This window comes from Heterocephalus glaber, unplaced genomic scaffold (assembly GCF_053883595.1).
Source record: "Heterocephalus glaber isolate CG9 unplaced genomic scaffold, H.glaber_assembly_v1.0 deba00001555, whole genome shotgun sequence".
Classification (NCBI taxonomy): domain Eukaryota; kingdom Metazoa; phylum Chordata; class Mammalia; order Rodentia; family Bathyergidae; genus Heterocephalus; species Heterocephalus glaber.
In genome coordinates, this window is record NW_028258346.1 from 17,555,673 (window position 1) to 17,577,686 (window position 22,014).

Here is a 22,014-nt window from a genome sequence, read left to right on the forward strand (position 1 = left end):
AATCCCACAGGAGACCTAATGAAAACAAAGCCCCAGGGAGAGATGAAGCGATACTTATAATTTATAGGGCCTCGGGCTCTCGAAGCCCTTGTCTCCTTTTTTCCTGTTCATCCTGGGGGGCTCGGAGCCGGTCGGCGACATGGGGCGGGCCCGCGGGGCATTCCCGGTCCCCGCACCGCACGCTGTGGGTCGAGTCCCACCGCCGGGGATCCCTGGGCGCCCGGCCCGGCTTCCCCGGGTTCCCGCCGCCTCAAACGCGCCCCTGCTGCGGCTCCTTCTGCCGCCGGGGCTGAGCTCCTGTCACGCAGACGCTCCTCTCCGCGACCACTCCAAGAACCCGCGGGCTGCCATTTGCGCAGGACCTCTGACCTCAGCGTAAGCGGAAGTGAGGCGGGGCCGAGGGCCGTGCCGGAAGTCTGTGCCCATGGGCGGGGCCTACGCGGAACGCGCGTTTTAGTGCGGACTCCACGCTCGCTGACGGTGAGCGCGAAAAAATTCGCCAGATCAGGCGGGCCTACCCGGAAGGACCGGAGGGGACGAGCAGACTAAAATGATGAAGCCAGCGCGTGCGCAGAGGGGCGTGTAGGACAGGTCTGGCGAGAGCCGCTGGAGCGGGTGAAGGGGAGACTGGTCAGATCATTGCCCAGAGCACCGGCGCGAGGTGTGGTCACGCGGGTGGATGTGTCAGTGCGCAGGGGTGTGCAAGGAGAACTGCGCCGGAAGTGTGCGCAGTGCTGCCCGACGCGTGTACAGTATGTGGAGTGCATGTGTAGCAAAGTGCTCACATTATGTATGCCTAGTAATGGACATGTAACGTCGGGCTGGGATGTAGTTCAGTGGTTCCGCCTCCTGCCTCACAAGCGCAAGGTCCTGAGTTCGATCCCCGGTACCAGAAACAAAAAAAGATATATAATACACATATAACGTGATGTACATGTACAGCTGACACAGGGGAAGAGATGCAACTCCCAAACCTGCTAGGTATCAGAAACGCGAGTTCTTGTTCTCCAAAATCGAAGAATGAATTCTAGAACAACAGAGGTTAAGAGTAGGAAAAATGTATTGAGAGAAAGAAAGGTTCTAAGGGAGACAGAAGGGATACAGAAGGGGCCGGGGATTTAGCCCAGTGGTACCGCGCCTGCCTCGCAAGCTCAAGGTCCTGAGTTCGATCCCTGGTACAAAAAAAAAAAAAGCAATTTGCATTCAGAAGGGGGACGGAAAGTGGGTTGCCCGCCCACCCCACTTTTCAAAGATGTTTTATACAGCAAAGCCATGAGGTGAAGCAGTTACAAAGTGGGACAAATCTGTAAGTAAGGGTGGGGCAAAACCCTTACTGACCAATAAGATTACAAGTACAGTCACCCAGGTAGTATTGATTAAATGGGGATCAAATGGGAAAACAAGTCACAAACAAGGAATTTTCCATTTAGAATATCAATCACTGCTCTCTCTATCCCCAGGAAAAGTAGTGCCTCCTCTTTTTATAATGCTAATCAGTGAATGTGCCGCAGTTATTCTCCATGTTGGCTCCTTGCTGTCTTGGCTCCTGGAGGGCTGGTGCCTTGAGGACTGGGACCTTGAGGAAGGCCCTGTCTAACTGCCTACAAAATATCTACTTAACTTACCTATCTACAATACAGCTACATTCATATATATAGCAATATACATATAAAGTAGTATATATCTACAGCTACATTCATATATATAGTAATATACATGTAACAGGTGGTACAGATCTACAGCTATGTTCATACTTGCACAGTAATATATAACATGGTATATATGTACAGCTCTGTTCATACATATATAGTAATATACATATGACATGTGGAATTGAAGCAAGACCTAAAAAGAAGGAAAAACAGCTTTCCCCAACCTAAGCAGTTCCCCTTCGGACTTCCCGCTCCCTGTGGCTACTGTCAGCTATCAACTTTGCTCCTAGAAGTAATGGTTTCACAGCATCCTGTTTTTATACATCCTGTTTCTCTTCACCCCGTCAAGGCCACCAAGATGTGCTAAGTTGCAAACTGTCACTGTTTGAGTAACTGTTTGTTCTGCTTCTGTAAACTTGCTTGCCTGCCCACAAGTTTTATGCTGTTAGGTGGACCAACCCCTCTTTGGCAACATGTATAAAACTATAGCCCTTCCTTTGTGCTAGGCTCAGCCTTTGGATTTGAATCCACTGAGCTGGTGCACTGGTCCCGTTATAGCTTGTGTTTAGATGTGCCCACAAAGCCTCATGGAAATGAGGTGGGGCTTTTTCAGAAGTGGCTAGATCTAGAGTGTGATGCCAGAATTGATTCACGGTGCAGTGCTAGGCTCAAGGGCACTAGGATTAAGGGTGTGAGTGCTGCCCGCTCTAAGTAGTCTGGATAAAATAAAAGGGCCAGGGAGATACTATTAAGGTCCCTTGTTGCTTTTGCTACCACATGGGCACCATGAACTGTTTCTCCTCTGCGATGCCCTCTGCCATGAGCCATTCTGCCTTGGAGCCACCCGATTATGGACTGAAATTTCTACAAACTGTGAGCTAAATAAACCCTTTCGCCTTTAATTTTGAGTGTCAGGTATTTTGTCTTAGCAGTGAGAGAAAAGTAAGACACCTCCTTTTTCACCCACAGGTGTCTTAGCATGGACCGTATGCTCTGAGAAAGTATGCGGCCAACCAGGATTAGCAGCAATCCACATAAGGCTTATGAAGCCATTCCACAAACAGTAGATAAGTTGTGGAGTTCGAGTTCAGGCTTATAGGAACCCTCTGGTTGTTAAGTGGCACCTGAAAACTCCCATGAGGGGGAGTGTTCTAATTGGTCTAAAGCAAAAGTGATTGAGAGAGTGATTTGCCCCACAACAGGAAGGAGATGGGAGGAAAAGCATCAAACTCCACCCCATTAGAATGTATGTTAAAGAAAGACTACACAGACTTTAAGAAAGGCTACGCAGGGGACTTGGAGTAAGGCTGACCCCTGCAGAGGTTGAGAACTCTTTGTGAAGTTGACTGGCCCTCCTTTGATATTGGATGGTCAGCCGGAGGGACAGTAGACAGAGGAATGGTTGTGTTTGTACATTGTGTGATGGCTGGGGACACAGGACAGTTGGGGTATCCAGACCAATTTCCTTACATCAACTCTGGCTGAATATAATCCAGCCCTGCCTGACCCATCTGGCTACAGCCCTGTCTGGTGGCATATTGCAAAATACCCAAGCTGGGCCTAAGATAAAAGGGATAGAGGAATCAGCCTTACTGGGTGCCACAGGAACAAAGGAAAGACAGCATAAAGAGCAAGAAAAATCAGTTCTACAAGAGCTGCCAGAGGAGGCAAAGATCCTACCCCCTTACACGCCAGTCCACCCCTCCTTACCAAGGCCAGCCCACCGGGAAGCAGGATTGGATGACAGCAAGTCTGAGGCATCACTAGAGAGGAAAAAATCAGGGCCACTGCCCCAAGAGAAAAGTGAAGGAAGCCCAAATGAACAAGCAAGTCGCCCCCAATCAGGTTACACAAGGGCTTTATAGATGCCCCTTTGGAAAACTAGGGGCCCCATTTATTATGATATGAATAGCGAAATTCAGGAAGGGCAGTGGAGCTTTATCTACCACCCCTTCTCAACCACTGACTTCCTTAACTGGAAACACCATACTCCCTTCTACATGGAGAAGACTTAGGCCCTTAAAGATTGGATGCAACACACTTGGAAACAGCCCAAGTGCCCATTAACTGGAGACTGGATAAAGAAAATGTGGTTTTTTTTATAAAATGAAGTACTACTCAGCCATAAAGAACGAGAAACTAGAGACATTTATAGCTAAATGGATACATCTTGAGGCCATCCTCTTAAGTGAAATAAATAGGACACACATATGTGTAAATACCGAATAGTTTCTCTAGTGTGAGAAACTGAGAGTGTAATTAAGGATACACACAGATGAAATGGCCTAATGTAGTTCTCGGATTGTGTTTCCATCACGTGTCATATGACTATCAAAATTTAAATTAGGGAGAAGCTTGGCTTATGTGGAGTCTGCTAACTAACTGGAGTTTTTTTTCAGACCACTATTTGTTCATTGTTGGTTTTGGGGACCTTTCTGAAACAAATCACATCCTCTGGTGTCATGTTGGTGCTTGAGATGCTTTTTTAAGTTATATGGAAAAATGTATAATGAATATAGGCCAGTACAGGACTTGCATGCTGTGAATTAGGCCACTGAGACCATCCACCCAACAATACAACGTCTGTACACATTGATGCGGCTTATTCCAGTGCTGCCTGGTTTACTTGAAAGATGCCTTTTTCTGTTTCCACCTTGCACTAGTCAGCCAGCCCATCTTTGTGTTTCAGTGGGAGGATCCTGTCATGAGCATAAAGGAGCAGCTCACCTGTACTAGGCTTCCCCAGGCACTCAAGAACCCTCCTACACTCTTTGGAGAGGCACTGGCTACCGACCTCAAAGCCTCGTCACACCAGAGGACAAGTGCACCTTGCTACAGTGTGTAGATGACCTCCTTTTGGCAGCCCCACCCCGCAAGGACTGCTGTCAGGGAGCTAAAGACCTCCTTCATCTTTGGAAGGCTGGACATAAGGTGTCCAAGAAAGAGGCACAGATTTGCTGATGAGAAGTCAGACATTTAGGCTTCATAGTGACACAAGGGGGGGCATTGAATGGAAACAGGCTGTCCAAGCCCTCCCAACCCCAGCCATTCTACACAGATAAGAGAGTTTTGGGGGACAACAGGATTTTGTTGTCTTGGGATCCCAAGTTTCTCACTTGGGGCTAAGCCTCTATATGAAATCACAAAGAGGGGAAAAGGAGTCCTCCTCTGGGAAGCTGACCAGGAATGAGCATTTAAACAAATCAAAGAAGCCCTGACGCAGGCCCCAGGCTTAGGACTGCCTGGTATAACCTAGCCTTTCTTCCTGTGTGTCCACAAATGGAAGGGAATGGCCATAGGAGTCCTAACTCAGGTCATGGGATCCTGGCATTGTCTGGTGGCAGACCTGTCAAAGCAGTTGGACTCTGGCCTTAGGATGGCCTCCATGCCTAAGGACACTTACTGCCGCCACCGTGCTGATGCAGGAGGCTGACAAGGTGATTCTGGGACAACACCTGACTATTCAAGTACCACACTCTGGTATAACCCTAATGGACCAGAGAGGGCACCATTGGTTATCACATCTGAGGATGACTCGGTATCAGCAGGTCCTATGTGAAAATCCTTGCATAACTCTAGGGACAGTGAATACTCAACCCAGCTACTTTGCTCCCAGTCCATGGACTGTATTCTCCAGCTGGGGAGATTCCCCTCTTGGAGGGGCAAGACAAGTGGATTGGCCAGCAGGATCAAGATCATCTGAGCCAGCTGATCCTATGTTGAAACTGGGCCGCCATCTCCAATGCCCCAGAAGCTGAGACCAGTCTACACACAGCTGAAGCCTGAGGAAACAGCAGCCCTGCTCTGGGCACTCCAGAAACTGACCAGTCCATGTACAGCCAAAGCTTGAGGATCAACATGGAGGTACAGCAACAACACATGTCACTTTTCCTTTTGGTTATAGCTCTCCCTTTGGCCCTGCCAGAGGAAAAATCCCTAGAGGGGTGTTCCCACTGCATCTACACCACATGGTCGGGGAGCAGCATAACAAGAACCTACTTATACTTATTATGAATGTACAGGGACACCAGGAAACCTGTACTCATCATCAAATGACCCAGGAGACAGCTGGCCTTATATCTGTTGTGACTCCAAGTCTCCATCTTATGAAACCTGGTTCGAGGTCCATGCTGGGAAGGAGGAAGCAGGTGACTGTGGCCTCTTAGAACCAAGGCCCCTCCAAATCACGTACCTTGATGCGTGCCAAGCAGCATATCTGAGCCCATCTGCAACCTCATGTGGAAGTGTCTCATATCATGGGGCGGGTGCTATAGGGGTAGTCTTGTACTCTTGTGTGCATCCTGGAAGGAACCATTCATTACCACCCCCTCTCCGATCATGACAAGACTGAATAGTTCTGCTGGAACTGTGTAACCTGGGCTACTATCCCAGTCAAACCGAAAAGCACAACCCTTACATCAGGGCAAGAGACTGCAACCCTTGCAAAATTACCTACCAAACCAAATTGTTAGACAAGAACCTGTAACCCTATAGACTTTGCCATTCTACAGGTAGACCTACCTGTATGGGCTGCTGGTTACTCTATGACATTAAAGCTTGGCTGCTGGGTGAGGGTGTGGCTCTGGCGCTGTGCCTGCCTCGCAAGTGCAAGTCCTGAGTTCGATCCCTGGTACCAAAAAGAAAAAAAAAGCTTAGCTACCAGGACCAGACCCGCAGACCAAAATATATTCTGTTGTTCTGGGCTAAGCCTTTAGATTTGATTCCACTGAGCCAGTGCTCACCTAAATAAATTTTCCTGATTCACCTATTGGTCTCTCCAGTCTCTTTTTTTTTTTTCCAGTCTCTTAAATTTTGCAACATTGCATACATACAACTACATACACATACAGTAATGTACTCTTAACATGTGGTATATATGTACAATTAAATATGTGTAGTAGCATGTTCATACACATAATATGCTGTATATGTATAGCTATATCTATACATGTATGTATAGAATATGCAGTTATACAATGCATTCATACATATCCAGTATGTATATCTTATTCATATATATGTATAGTATCCATACCTGACAGTACATGTGGTTATATTCACATATGTATTGTATCCATGTGTGTAACGTGTAGCTATATTCATACAAGTGTGTAGTAATGTATTCATACATATAGTATATATGTATAGCTGTATTTATGCATGTATATATAATGTACTAAAACATGTTATAATATGTAGCGTATATGTGTAGCTATATCCATGTACATTATATGCAGTCTGCCCAAAAATGTGTGCACACTTCAGAAAAATAATATGATTCTTTTCAACAGATGGTGTTACCCTTGTGGCTGCAGTGTCATCAGATGACGTAAATGACAGGACAAAATGGCGGAGGTACGGTTATCGATTGAGGAACGTAAGACCATTTTAATATGGTATTTCAAATTTGAGAATAGCGGTGAAGTACAACGACGGTGGAGGCATGAGTTCGGAACAGAACCTCCAACACGCCTGACAATTTCACGGATTCGGGATAAGTTTGTAAAACATGGTACCATGTGTGACGTGCATAAAGGACAGTCCAGCAGACCTCGTACAGCAACAGGTGCTGCCTCCTCGGCGATGGTGCTGGAAGTGTTCACACTCTCACCACAGAAGTCTGCTGCACAGTGTGCACGTGAGACAGGAGTAAGCAGTACAAGCATGCAGCTCATCCTTAAAAGAGCAAAGTGGCAAGTTTACATCCCAAGACTGTTCCATGCAATCAATGAAGATGATCCGAATCGAAGAGTCCAGTTTTGTGAGTGGTTTCAACACATGGTAAGTGAGGATGGGGAGTTTGTGAGGAAGATTGTGTGGTCTGGGGAAGCACAGTTTAAGCTTAACGGGACTGTGCACCGACATAACTGTGTTTACTGGGCACCAGGAAATGCTGATGTGCCTGTGGACAGAGCGGTCAGTTCACCGGGAGTTGACGTCTGGTGTGGGGTGTCAGCCAGAGGCTTGATAGGACCGTTCTTGTTTGAAGGTACAGTTACAGGCCAAGCGTACCTAGACATGTTACGCACGTCCATCTTACCTGCCGTACGTGCACTTTATGGAAATGATGAATTTTTCTTGCAGCAAGACAGTGCACTGCCACACGACCACAGAGATGTCCAAGCTTACCTGGACAGGCATTTGCAAGGACACTGGCTCGGACGAAGAGGTGCAGTTGAGTTCCCCGAACGTTCTCCTGACTTAACACCTGCAGACTTTTATCTGTGGGGGACTCTACAGGATGTCGTGTGTCACAGAAAACCCACTGCTCTGCTGGGGCTTAGAGAAGACATTGAAAGTGCATGTGCAGCAATCTCAATGGACACTCTGACCGAGGTCACCCAGGCAGCGGTTCACCACGCTAATAAATGTCCGCAAGCTCACGGTCACTGCTTTGAGCAGCTCTTGTGATTGTGGAGGCCAGAGGTGACTCGTGTTAATTATGTGTCTCAATAATACAAGTTTTTCTTTTCCTGATATGTATATACATTTTTTGGTGAACTCTGTATATTCACACAGTAATATGGATTATATAGTATATATGTATACATAAAATCCTATGTATAGCATATATTAGGTTTATAATATGTAATACTATATAGTATACTGCATAACCTCTATGAATGCAGAAAAATTTATTGAAAGATAAATACCTTGAATCCATCATGCTTATTCAGGTGCATAACTGTAAACGAGTGAACTTCAGTATACAGTTAAGTTTCTGTTAATTGTGCATTCTTTTTTTTTTTTTTTTGAGATAGGGTCTTGCTATGTAGTCTCAGCTGGCCTTGAACTTACTGTGATCCCCCTGCCTCAGCCTCCCAAGTTCCCAAGTGCTGGGATTACAGGCTTGTGCTACCACACCCAGTACTGCATTAACCTTTTGTTTTTTGTTTTTGGTACCGGGATCAAACTCAGGTCCTTGGTGCTTGCGCAGCAGGTGAAGAAACCACTGAGCTAAATCCCCGGCCCCGCATTAACCTTTTAAAACCTTGGGCCAGATTTATCTTGGCCTACCCTCCAGCCACCCTGGCGACAAGTTCATTAGCCATTTTAAAAGTAATTTGAACTTTGGTCTAAAATAGGAAAATAAGCCTCTAAGGAATTCACCAATGCCTGTAATACCAGCACTAAGAAGGCTGAGGCAGGAGTATCACCATGAGTTTGAGCCCATCCTGGGCTAGTGAGACCCTATCTCAAAAAAAGCCAAAGAAAACCCTCTTACCAAGCATTGCAGAACCACCTAGAACAGTGGTGGCCAACCTATGGCATGCATGCTGCAGCAGGCTGTAACCATCATGGGCCTGGCGTGTGTGTGGTTCCTGTCATGTGTGAGGAGCACATGCTGCTCCATTAGGGTTCTCCACGTGCGACTGAGGACCAAACCCTTCTTACCCAAAGTGCGGGTATGTGCCACCCAGGTCAACAGGGAGCAGTTACCAAGCTGGCTTCAATGTGAAGAACTCGCGGTGCCTAGTGACCCCCAGTTCTGGTGGGAAACCGAGGGGAACTTGCTTGAGAAATGGCATTTTGGTGAGTACAGTCTCCCTTTGGGGGGCACTGAGGACTGAACTGAGGGCCTTTATGTCAAGTACATCCCCAGCCTTTTTTGGTTTTTATTTTGAAACAGGATTTAAATCAGCCCAGGCTGGGCTCAAACTTGAGATCCTTCTGCTTCAGCCTTCCAGAGTCCTGGGATTAGAGGCTTGCGCCACCACACCTGCTGTGAATAAATCTCTTCTCTCAGTATTTAGCTCTCAAAAAGTCTCAATGTATTAATGACCAGAACGTCAAATCCTAATTAAGGCATGGAATTTTACATACAAAACCTCTTTCTAAAAATAAAGCCACACAATCATCAGAGGCACAGGTAGGAAATACTTTATTTCGCCTTGTTCTCATAGTACAAATGTCAAGGATGAATAAATGTCCCATTATAGGAGAGCAGTGGAGAAAAAACAGCTTCATGGAAAAGTCAGGAACAAAAATTCACAAGAGAATCTGTTTCTGTATCTCACACTTCATAAAGCCACTGCGCCCCAGGCGGACTGCTGTTCCTTAGGAAATGGGTCTTCGGGAGTTGTAAACTTTCACGCCATTCTGCATGGAGGAGCGTGAATATTTCGTGAGCAAGGCACCTATCGTTTGCTTCTCTCCACATAGGTCTCTGCAGAAACCACCAGAAAACCCAAATGAACAGCATGAATATCGCTTTCCCCCCACAGCCATCTTTCCCATAGGCATAAGGGTATGTGTTTACAGGGGAAACAGGGTAGGGGTTTCAAGTCTTTTTATTTATTTTTGAGACAGGGTCTTACTATGTAGTCCAGGCTGGCCTTGAACTATGTAGCCTAGGCTGGCTTTAACATCCAGCAATCCTCCTGCCTCAGCCTCCTGAGTGCTGGGAATACAGGACTGGACAACCATACCTGGCAGTTCGAAGTCTCAACTGAACCAAGACAGAAATACAAGCAGTGTCACGGTAGGGTATAGAGCCGGAGAACCTGGAGCCCAGACTGTGTAAGAGTTTGTGCAGCCATCCTCTCTCTCCTTACCACATACAGAAGACAAGGACAGGGACATTGGGGGGGGGTGACCTGCTGGAGAGGACAGAGCCAGGTGGAGGGGTCTCGAAGGACACAGAAGGGAGGGTCACGCACAACAGGAAAGGCATCAGGAGGTCTAAGTTTTAAGTAATGGAGGCCATGAGATGATGATTTGGGAAGCTGGGTACTGGGAGAAGTCACTGGTCACTTCCGGATGTTTCAGAATGTCTACAGCTGAAGACCCAAAGTTGGAGGCCTGGCAACTTGTCAACCCGTCAAAATGAAACTAAATGGATGGAGGTGGACCTCCGTGGGGAGCGCTGGCCTAGCCCGCACCATTTAAAAACAAAAAGAAAAAAACACTGCAAACTATAAACACCAGGGGGCTGGGGGTGTGCCCCAGAGGGAGGGCCTTGCCAAGACGTGTGAGGCCTGGGCTCATGCCCGGCAACTGGGCATCGCAAGTACCACACAACACGAGACAGGCAGAATCGAGAGGGCAAGACGGAAGGAGCCCATTCAGAAGCAGACACAAGACAGCTCACAGGATCGGCTCCTGGTTTAAACCAGGCAGGAAGGAAAGGGTGAAGATGGCTCCTAGACTGCTTTCATCTGGTTTTTGAGGTGAGGCCTTTTCATATTGCCCAGACTCATTCGCACTCCTGGAGTTACATGCTCCCCAGCCTCGGCCTCCTTAACTAAGAATGAGGGGGAAGGGGGTCTGTAGACAGAGAAGAACAGAGTAAAGGCCTCTAGATTGTCTGGCTAATCCTGGTAAAACTACTGGAGAAATCCCTTTGGGAGCAATTACAAGGACAAGGGTAGAGGGAGAGAAAACCAGATATAAACAGGCACCAGATGGCACAGATGGCATGAGAACCCTCATCAGAGACCAGAGCCAGGGTGGCAGGCAGGGGAGGGAGGGAAGGACCCCCCACCCCACCTCCCACAATGCAAAGGAGCCCTCGGGAGGGGCTACTGACTTTACAGAAAGCTCTTCAGTATATAAAAACGTGTACTCACACCTATGCACTTACATACTCTAGGGTTATTATACTACTGCACTAGATACACAGGCATCACTAAATCTAAGCTGCCTTGTCTATAAAGCTCCTAGCAACCAACCCATCCATCCCAGGGTTAAGGACCAATGAGGAGGAAGAGGTCAAGCCATGCCTACCACAAGGACCACACATGTAGGCAGTGGTGTCTGTGGTCTCGGGTCCATCTATTTTTTTTTTTCTTTTTTTGGTACCGGGGATCAAAATCTGGACCTTGTGCTTGCAAGGCAGGCGGCAGAACCACTGAGCTAAATCCCCAGTCCTCGGGTCCATCTAAAGACAGTCCCGGGAGCCAATCAGGTTGTGGCAAGTTCCAAGTACCTGCCCAGAAGGAAGGGTTCCTAACCCAATAAAAGAAGCCAGGGACAGGGCTGGAGATTTAGCTCAGTAGTGCCACTGCCTGCCTGCCTTGCAAGCAGAAGGTCCAGAGTTCGATCCCAAGTACCAAAAATAAAAAAAACATAAGCCAGGGACAAAGGGCCCTTGGGCACCCAGCTTTCTGGGGCTCCCTGCCCCTCTCTGTGGCAGGCAGCTGTCTGGTTTGGGCTTTTTCTTCAAAGCGTCTTCCTCTCTTAAACGCATCCCTTTAATTCATCACCGTGGCACTGAGTAGATCCGTGCTAGCTGCTAATCCCAGCGGTGCAGCCTGGAGGGACGGATGCTGTAAGCCCGAAGATGCACACCACCAAGTACCCAGGACGGGTACTCCTCCTCCCTGAGGTGAAGGGGAGGGCAGGATGGAGCCGGCTCTTCGAGGAGCGAGGAGCGCTGACTAAATGCAACCATGCAAGCACCACCTGTAAGGCGAGGGTCATGGAGGAGATGCAGGCGGGGAAGAGGTGGGGCCAGAGACAGCCCTGGAGGCTCTGCCACACAGACGCAGGGGGAGGAGGAGAGTGTTCCTTCCCAGCGGCAGGAAGGCTGGGCGCCTGAGTGCTGAGGGCCAACTACGCCAGACACAGACAGTCGGCGCCAGAGAGCGGAAGCATGGACATCTCTGGAGTAAGATGTGCGTGGGTGAAGGGAAGAACGGGAGGTGAAGAAGCACGCTAAGTCCACGGAAGTCTTCCTTCCCCCTTCAGCACTGGGACTGCAGTCCGGGCCTTCACACTGAGCTGCATCCCCAGCCCTTTCTGTGAGACAAGGTCCCACTAAATTGCTCAGGTTGGGCTCAAACTAGGGATCCTCCTGCCTCAGCCTCCCAAGTGCTGGGATTCCAGCCATCTGTTTTCCTGTGAAGGACAGCAGAGACCTGGGGCCCAGGAGGTAGCTGCTGCTGAATGTGGAAATGGATGTATTACAGAATCCCTGGGGACACATGAACACCAGGGGGAGGAGCCCGGTCTGAGGCAGATCCCATGCAGGGACAGGCCAGGCACCAGACAGGAAGTTCTACCAACAAAGGTCCCAAATAAGGGTGAGGGATTGGGCAATAGGGAAAAAGGTGGTTCTGGTCTAATGCTTACGTTTTCTCAAGAAAGTCGTAGCTGGGCCTAGTGGCACACACCTGTAACCCTAGCACTCGGGAACGTGAGGCAGGAGGATCTCTGCAACTTCAAGGCAAGCCTGGGCTACACAGTGAATCAAAGGCCAGTCTGACTACCTAGCAAGACCCTGTCTCAAACAAAACAAAAATCAATTGGTATTCATTTACTTACTGGATGTAGGGCGTGAAGGGAGGGCTAGGAATGGGGAAAAAATAAGAACCAAGATGCATTATGTAAAGGTACAATTCCCAATAAGAAATGTAATTGTGTTGTATACCTACAATGTACCAATAAAATAATTTAATACAAAAAAAAAAAACTTACTGGATGTAGGGAGCGATGTCTTCTTCCGTCCACTTCTCCCGTAGAGAGAACAGAGCATTAAAACGTTCCTGATTTCCCTCAGGTAAATCATCAGCTTTGAGCAGAAATATGATTTCTGGCCTTGAGTGTCTATCCACCAGCGCTAAACCCTGTAAGAAACAGAAGGGAAAGAAAAGAAAAGAAAAAAAAAAAGAAAGAAAGAAACAGAGGGAAAAGGGCGGTTCACAACATGATCCACTGTTTCAAACTGGCTCATTCTTTAACCATGTGCTTCAGCTTAGCCCAAGGTAAAGACCAGCCTCACAAAAGTACCCAGAGATTTTAAGTCTTTTCTTATAAAAACAGCTGCTTTTTTTTGAGACGAGGTCTTGCTACATATTCCAGGCTGGCCTTGAACTCACTGTGTAGCCCAGGCCAGACTCAAACTTGGTATGACCCTCCTGCCTCAGCCTCTGAGTGCTGGGATTACAGGCGTGCTCCACCATGCTGCTCCTTTATATGACTGCTGTTTCCTTCTGCAGTCTGGCTTCTATCACCCTGTTTGTTCGGACAGCGGGCCACAGGGTCAGTCCACCCCCAGTCCAGCGGGGCCCTTCCTGGACTCCTGGTCCTCACTTCTTGGGAACATGGGTGGCTCTTCCCTCCCACACCCATCCCCACCTCAGCTTCATGCTTTCTGTCCTCCTGCCTTGTGTGCTTCCCGGCCTCTGTCCCGACCCGCTTCCCGCCCATCTCCCCTGGGTCTGCTCCTGTCCCTCTCCCTGCCGCTCACTGCTCAGGGCTGTGACTTCTCACTTCACTCAGTGCCCTCCCCGAGTCCAGCTACTGTGTCCAGGTCCACCCAGCTCTGCACCATCCTAGGGAAATAGCAAACCTAGGTTCTGCTCCTCACAGCACAGCCTGAACTACATGAGTTCAAGCCCAGCCTGAACTGCATAGCGAGACCCTGTCTCAAAGAACAGCAAAAGAGCAAACGTTACGATCTGCAGGTCTCTGTAGAGTCCTGGCATGTCTGAAGGACAGTGTGTGGATGGGCGTCCAGGAGAGCAGGAGCCTCCACATTCAGCTGCAGGCCATCCTCACCTGGGGGCAATGACCTGGAACCATGCAGCAGGCCCAGCAGGGTTACCTTGAGCTGGTCCAGACTGGTTGCCATCCCTTCAGGGACGCTCTGCTGCCACACCACCTGGAACTCAGCCAGATTGAACTTCACTGCGTTCTGCAGAAGCATCTGGGCTGTGGTGCGGCAAATCTTATCAGCACTCAGCTCAAAATAAACTTCGCCTGCAGAAAAGGCATCAGAGAGCCCTGTGTTATCCTCCAGTAGGTCCTCACTTCCTTTCCACCACTTCTTGGCATTATCACCTGCTAGGGCTTGTGTCTAGATGTCCCCCCAAAGCCTCATACACTCATAGGTGGGGCTCTTGGGACGTGGCTGGCTCATGGGTGTGACTCTGCTATTCTGGATGTGTGGCACTAGTGTAGTCACCAGTTGGTTTAGTGTGATTCTGGGTGTGGCTGAATGGATTTACTGAAAACAGAAGCTCCACTCTGGGTATGGGTGGCGCCAACCAATAGGCTTGTAGCCTGGATGCAATAAAAGGGAAAGGAAGGCTCACTGCTGCTGCTGTTTCTGCCACTGCTGCAGATGCTGCCGCTGCTGCTATTTCCTGCCTACCCTGCCATGGACTGTTTCTCTTCTGCTATGCCATCTGGTCTTGGAGCCAGCCAATTGAAATCTCTACAAACTGTGAGCTGAAATAAACCTTTCCTCCTTTAATTCTGGCTGTTGGGTATTTTGCCCCAGTAATGAGAAAGTAACTAAGGCAACACCTCCCTCACTCCCAGTCCTACAGGTCTTATTTTTAATACCAGCTCACTCCACATAGACACACCAACCCTACCGTACAAAAATTCATTGCGCGTAAGCACACCTCCAAAACTTACCATCATCTACATATTTCCTTCCATAACACTTGAGACAGTGCTCTATCATTTCCCTGAAAATTAAAAAAAAAACATTTGAAAAGTTATCACCATTATGATGCACTATATATTATTTTGGTGATCAATTCTCTCTAGGTATTCTTTATTCATTTTTTCCCAACACCGTGTTTATTTTTTAGTCCATGTTTACAATATACAGTGATCATACTTCTCATGGAAAGTTGGTACCTGTACATAACACATCATGATTCTCTTTTCATCTCCTTCCCTTTTCCATTTCTCAGTTCCCTTCCTTTTTGCAAAAGATGTATCTCCTTACTTCCTATTACCTACCTATTTATTTACTTATTCTGGGGTTTTTGGGGTTTTTTTGGTACCAGGGATCAAACTCGGGACCTCGGGGTTGCGAGGCAGGCGGCAGCACCACTGAGCTAAATCCCGGGCCCTATTCTGGCTTTTTGACTCTAGGGCCCTCTATGTAGTTCGGGCTGGCCTTGAACTCACTAGGTAGCCCTACTGGCCTCAAACTCATGAAGATCCTCCTGCCTCAGCCCCCATGCTGGGATTACAGCTGTGTGCCACCATGCCTGGCTCCTATTATTTATCTATCACTTACTTTGCTTTTTATTTATACTTTAGGTTTCTCATGTAAGAGAAACCATGTGATATTCAAGCCGTGTGTCTGATTTATTTCAATAAACATGATGGTCTCAAGGTGCATCCATTTTCCTACAGATGACTCAAGTTTATGTCTTTATGACAGAGTAGTACTCCACTGTGTGTAAATGCTACACTTTTTTTATCCATTCATCTGCTGATGGATATACAGGCCGTCATGCACTTTCTTTTAAACCTCATTTCTAACTAGAATCTAAGATATAAATTTGAGATTTGAAATATTAAATTATTTGGATGGCATGATACTTTATTTAAATTGAGAACTAATATACTCTGGGAAACAGCTACATGCCAAGCCTCAGGCTACACATTTTTATAGGAACTGTAAGGATATTATTATAAAATAGCTCAAACAAAATTTATATTTTTATGACAAAAAGAAGAAAAGACGATGCAGATTCATTCACCCTAGTGACCAAAATTTCCAAATCCTTTTTGGTTGTGTATTTTTAAATTTTTTCTAAGATATCAAAATATAAACAGTCTATGTCCTGAGTTTATTTCCAGGCTGAGAAAGAACTTTCCTCTCCTTCAGAAAATCTGCAGGGCAAGGAATTAAGTACTCACTCTGGCTCCAGTGGGCCCAGCTCCTGAAGGCAAATACTCAAAGGGACTTTACTGAAGGACCACGACTCAGAGTCCACAAGCTGAGTCACATGATTCAGAAGCTTCATCTCATAATCAAATTCAAGAATCCTCCAGTAACCTAGAATTCCAAAAGTCAGATTTACCAAGGGGCATTTCAAGAGAATGAAGTAGCTGTACAGTCTAAGCACTAGGATATGCTTGCCCATTGCAAAACCAAAAAACAACAAAAGCAACACTAAAAGTCTGTGTTTTCAGGTCTGGTGGCCTAGGCCTGTCATCCCAGCACTCAGAAGGCAGAGGCAGGGGGACTGCCTTGAGTTCAAGGCCAGACCCTGTCTCAAAAAATCAAGAGACAAATATAATCCGGTTTTGTTTGCTTGCGGCACTGTGGACTGAAGGCAAGGCCTAGTGCACACCCAGTCCCTAAAACCATCAGCTCTGAGTCCCTGGGAAGATTAAGTAAACCTGCAATAGGATGAAGATACCCAAAGCCTCCTCTCGTCTGACACCTTGCCCCATCCTTATTAATGATAACTGAGAACCACACCTCCAATCTCACAGGCATTCAGAACTTGCAGGTGGGCCATTATTTCTTCCTCACTTGCCTGAATTACATCAAGCAAATCCTCAGTTGTATACTGAAAAGAAAACAAACATTTTAATGCTCTGAAAAATAGGATTTCTTTAGGTTTCTCACTGAATTTACAAGAATACATAGAACTGAATGAGGCAAAATGTATGCATTAGTTCAATTCTTTTATTATCAATATATAACGATTCTGACAGAAGAATCGCACTGGGCATGGTGACATACACTTGTAATCCCAGTGCTGTGGGAGGCTGAGGCAGGATGATTCCAAGTTCTAGCCCACACTGGTAATTTAGCAAGATCCCGTCTCAAAATTAAAGACAAAAGAAAAAAAGTAATAATAAAAATAAAAGAAGAGCTGGGTGCGTAGCTCAGTGCAAAGCCCTCGAGTTCAATCCCATCAGGTGGGGACTCTTAGAAGAAAAAAGAGAGGTAAATCTTCATTTCTTGGGATTTGGCGATGATTCTTTGTATTTTATTTTTTGACAGTGCTGAGGATTGAACCCAGGGCCTGGCACTGAGCTACAAGTGCTGCTCTTTTTGGTTTTTTTATTTTGAACAACGTCTCACTAAATTGCCTAGGGAGGACACGGAAGTTTGCAATCGTCCTGCCTCAACCTCCCAAGTAGCTGGAAATACAGGCCTGTGCCACCGTGCACAGCTGGAAATGGTTTCTTCAGCACCAAAAGGAAAACGAGATCATCCACACTGCATCACAATAATATACTTCTGTACTTAAGCACGCACCACACAAAACACAAACATGCACGGCCCGCCTCTGTGCTGGACACGGAGTTGTCAAGTCCGCAGAGACAGAAGTCGGACGTGGCTGCTGCCTGCAGGGACAGTGACAGGGGACCGGGAGCACGAGGAGGGGCCAAGGCTGGAGAAGGAGGGTGCTGAGGCTCACACACACTCCTGGGGACCACAAAGGGCTGAGCATACGCGCAAGCATGCTTTCAAGGCTAAACACTGTCGTGTTCGTTCTACTACAATAAAAAAGAAAAGAACAGGCCTGACGTGTAGATGAAACAAACTTCCTGTAACTCAGTAATAAAAAGATGAACAACTCAATTACAAACAGGCAAAGGAATGGAGCAGACATTGCTCCAGAGATGTACAGATGCCCAATAAGAACATCAAAAGATGCTCAAAATTATCAAAGAACCACAACGAGAGCAGGCCTGGTGGTGCACACCTGTGATCCCAGCACTCGGGAGGCTGAGGCAGGAGGATCACCTTGAGTTCAACTGAGATCCTGTCTCAGAAGCAAAGACCACAGTGAGAGCACCGTACCATTCCTCTGGGGCCTACAGCACCCAGCCCTTCTGCATGGCCTCCTGCCCCAGTCCTGCCCACGCCATCCCTGCCCAGCTTTGAGAGCAGATGCCATAGGACCAACGTAAGGTAGGTGGCCCTCGACGAGACGCCCACTGCAGTAGGCTTGTTTGAAGACAAACATGAAGGTGAGAACGTCGCTGTTCAGTGCATCTAATCAGATCTTTTACCTAATTTGTAGTAAAAGTGACAATGACAGTCTCACCTTGGAGCGATTCGAATCCATTTCTTTTGGGCTGTCGGGCCCTTCATAGGTGTTTTCTTTCAGAAGTTTCCTCAGCTTCTGTAGTTTAGGTCTGCATCTTCTTAATTCCCAGTAATTATTGGAAAAACCAAAGATCTAGAAATTATAACACATCATAATGCTTTAGCAGCCATCCTGAAAGAAATTCCAAAAACCCAACTGTCAACGAGCACCAAGAGAGAAAGAGTAGAGGTATCTCTTCAGAGTCCAGCTCAGCCAACATCGTGACAAAGTGAGAATGATGTGTTTTTTTTTAATTTTTGAGATAGGCTCTCGCTATGCAGTCCAGGTTGGCCTTGAACTCACAGCGATCCTCCTGCCTCAGCCTCCCCATGCTGGGATGACAGGAACGTGCCACCATGCCTGGCTGAAAATGAGGGGTTGAACGTCATTCCTCAAGCACACTCTAGAAACTAACTACGCCCAGGAAAAGCTGACCAGGACTGCCCCAATTCTGCACACGAGGCAGAAGCAGCACAGTCTGGCTGAAAAACACGCTAACAATGAGACATTACCATAATCTTCAAATAACGAAGGGATGTTAAAGGGACATGGGGCGCTGTTGTTCTGTGTCCCCTAAAAATGAAACAGGAGGCAAAGGAGAGACTTTTGTGGACTGCAAGTACCTTCTAGGCCGAAGTAGGCACACCATAATCCAAACACTGTGGGAGGCGGAGGCAGGAGGATCTCCACAACCTCAAGGCCAGTCTGAAATATATAATGAGACTCTATCTTTAAAAAAACCCAAAAGGGGGCCAGGGATGTAGCTCAGTGGCACCGTGCCTGCCTTGCAAGCGCAAGGCCCTGAGTTTGATCCCTGGTACCACAAAAAAAAGAAAGAAAAATCAAACTGGGAAAATACACACACGTTCACAATAATTCAAACAAAAATAATAATGCTGAGAAATTTTCAATTTCATGAAATTTCTCCGAATCTCATGATTATATACTTTATACCTAAAAGTTTTTAAAATGTAATTTGGGGGTATTTGTCTTTGTTTTTGTGAGACAGAATCTCACTGTGTAGCCCAGGCTGGGCTCCAACTCGCAGCGATCCTCCTGCTTCAGGCCCCAAGAGCTCTGGGATCACAGGTGTGCGGCCCTACACCCTGCTTACATCTAAAGCTTACGCTGAAGAGAAGACTGGCGCACGCGCCGCCAAGGGGCAGAGAACGGTACCTCCGCGTGCATCAGGTCGGGGGCCTCCTCCTCCTGCGCCAGCTGCGCAGGCGTCTTGCAGCCCGGGACGCACAGCAGCAGGTTGGAGGTGTCCGCCACCTTGAGCTCGTAGGTTTTGTCGCTGCTGCACAGGACGGCCTGCTCGTCCTTCTCACCGCGGATCACGAGGCTTCGGAAACACGGGGAGAAAATTCGGGGTTTCTCGGGGCTGCACTGGGCATCTGGATTTCAAGCAGTTTCCAAATTAAGACTGGAAGCTGGGTATGGTGGCACACGCCTGTGATCCCAGCACTGAGGGAGGCTGAGGCAGGAGTGTTCCAAGTTGAAGCTCAGCCTGAGCAACTTTTCAAAATTTAAAAAGGGGTCTGAAGATGTAGCTCAGTGATTGAGCGCCTCTGGTTTAACCCTCAATACCCCCGCGCCCCCAAAACCCCAGGATACCCGTTTCTAAAGCAGGCCAAAGTGCAGCTCCTCAAACTCACACAAAGAACCTAAAATAAGCTGGGCGGATGGTACTGGCCTATCAGCCCAGCATTCAGGAGGCTGAGGCAGGAGAATTGCTAAATCTGAGCCTAAGAGCATAGCAAGGTCAAAGATAACCTGGACTACACAGTGAAACTCTGCCACACACACACACACACACACACACACACACACACACACACACAGAAAAAGAAAAAACAAAAACAAAAGAAACTAAAAACAGACTACTTTTTAAAATTAAGCCTTCGGTACATGAAAAGAACAAAAGGCTTTCAGCTGCTAATAATGCCTAGTGGGCCCAAGGACCTACTCTTTTATTTATTTGTTTAGGTTTTTTTGAGACAGGGTCTCACTATGTAGCCCAGGCTGGCCTGGAAGTAGCGGTGATCCTCCTGCCTCAGCCTCTGGAGTGCTGGGCTGACAGGCGTGCGCCACCAGGGCCCGCCCAGCTAGGCTACCTAGTGAGACCTGTGTCGGAAAACAAAAAGCAAACAGAACCCCAAATACCGAACTGTGGGCTTTGTTTCTTTTCCCGGGGCTGGGCGTTAAACCCAGGGCCCGTGGCGCATGAGCGGGCTTCCCGCCCGGCCGCCCGCTCACCTGCTCCCGGCCTCCAGGCGGCGGCACAGCGCAGGCTCCAGCTCCAGCAGGCAGCAGGCCGCGCCGGGCCCGAAGCGCAGGCTCAGCGCCGTGGGCAGCAGCTCGGCCGCTCGCAGCTTGGCGGCCTGCAGCGTGGCGTCCACCTCCGCCCGCGTCCGCGGCATCCCGGCTCCACGCGCGGGCAGACGGCGGCGCTTCCGGGGCGGAGGGGCGGGCCGGGCCGTCTGAGCCCCGCCCCGAACCCAGCTGCCCCGCCCAGCTGCCCCAGCCCGCCCCGCCCCTATCCCCGCCCCCGAGTCGCAACCCGAACTCCGAGCCCGCCCGCCCCAAGCCCCGCCCTTCCCCGCCCTTCCCTGCCCCAAGCCCCGCCCTTCCCCGCCCCAAACCCCTTGGCCCCGCCCCGAGTCCCGAGCCCGGAATAGCGTGCGCCCGCGGTCTCCGCGCTGGAAAGTTCGAGCCCAGCCCAGCAGCCCAGCTACCTCGCGAGACCCGGCCTCAAACTGACACAAAGGGCTGGGCTTCGGCTCAGTGCGGAGGTCCGGGCGCGCCAGGCCTGGGGCGGGTGACTGCCCGAGCCCGCCCGCACCTCTGCGCCCGTCCCCCGCTGCGATGAGCCGCGGGGTCCCCGCCGACGCCACCCCGCGGCCAGGCGGGGCTTGGGGAGCCGCGCGCACTCACGCACGCGCACACACACGCACACACACACACACACACACACACACACACACGTGCACACCCGCGCTCACCAGCACCCTGGCCGCGCTGGCCAGGAAAAGGCCAAGTAAGGGAAGCGGCGCGTTTGGGTTTTGCTCTGGGATGAAATAATAGGAACGTGCTCGGGAAGGGCACCCTGTGTCTGCCTGGTGCTGAGGTGATTTATTGGCTCGTTAACTCTCTCTTTTAAAACATCAGGCAGGCCTGGTAGTGCATGCCTGTCATCCCAGCCCTGGGAGGCTGAGACAGGAAGATCCCCATGAGTTCAAATCAAGCCTGGGCTACATAGCGAGATCTTGCCACAAAACAAAACAAAAAAATAAGAAAGACATCCAAACTTATATGAGATTCAGAAACAAATGGAGCAGCAGGGTGAACATAAAGGTGGCTGCTGCCTGAGAAGTGATCTTTAGGAAGCGAATCAACCACTGCAGGCACAGACTAAGCAGAAAGGCCCCACAGCCGGAAGTACGCCGGAAGAGGGGGTCCCGGGCATTGCCCACAGGCCTGGCCGGCAGCCCAACTCCGAGCCCCGCTCTGTCCCCCGAGGCAGTCTGCTTATGAGTAAGCTTAGATCTGGATGC

At 48.7% G+C, this 22,014-nt stretch overlaps 2 protein-coding genes and 1 long non-coding RNA gene across 16 annotated transcripts in view; 1 reads left to right on the top strand and 2 right to left on the bottom strand.

Annotated features, from left to right (window-relative positions):
• Taf2 (TATA-box binding protein associated factor 2) overlaps positions 1-386 on the bottom strand; it is a 105,842-nt gene extending 105,456 nt beyond the window's left edge. For all 12 annotated transcript variants that reach the window (XR_015442930.1, XR_015442929.1, XR_015442924.1 and 9 more), the window contains exon 1: positions 58-386. Coding sequence is in view for 1 of the 12 variants with exons in the window: in XM_087190732.1 (XP_087046858.1) it covers positions 58-141 (84 nt within the window). In the remaining 11 variants the exon portion in view is untranslated. The remainder of the gene's footprint in view (positions 1-57) is intronic.
• A 20-nt stretch (positions 387-406) lies between these two features.
• Positions 407-9,513, top strand: LOC101721125 (uncharacterized). 2 transcript variants are annotated; one of them, XR_015442931.1, is made up of 4 exons: positions 407-661; positions 6,944-7,433; positions 7,737-9,185; positions 9,283-9,513. It is a non-coding gene; the product is annotated as an uncharacterized LOC101721125 (long non-coding RNA). The 2 variants fall into 2 exon arrangements; XR_001183828.3 differs by having other exon boundaries at positions 7,737-9,513.
• A 4-nt stretch (positions 9,514-9,517) lies between these two features.
• Dscc1 (DNA replication and sister chromatid cohesion 1) lies at positions 9,518-20,918 on the bottom strand. 2 transcript variants are annotated; one of them, XR_002396893.2, is made up of 9 exons: positions 20,717-20,918; positions 19,634-19,802; positions 18,416-18,550; positions 16,831-16,921; positions 16,263-16,401; positions 15,018-15,070; positions 14,154-14,354; positions 13,071-13,219; positions 9,518-9,819 (listed from the first exon to the last, which is right to left on the bottom strand). XR_002396893.2 is itself a non-coding variant. In XM_004850221.3 (9 exons), exons 1-9 carry the CDS (start codon positions 20,878-20,880, stop codon positions 9,711-9,713), a joined length of 1,164 nt encoding a protein of 387 aa, XP_004850278.1. In that variant the 5' UTR covers positions 20,881-20,911; the 3' UTR covers positions 9,518-9,710. The 2 variants fall into 2 exon arrangements, 1 of the variants encoding a protein (XP_004850278.1); XM_004850221.3 differs by having other exon boundaries at positions 14,200-14,354; positions 20,717-20,911.
• Between the last annotated feature and the right edge of the window lie 1,096 nt (positions 20,919-22,014).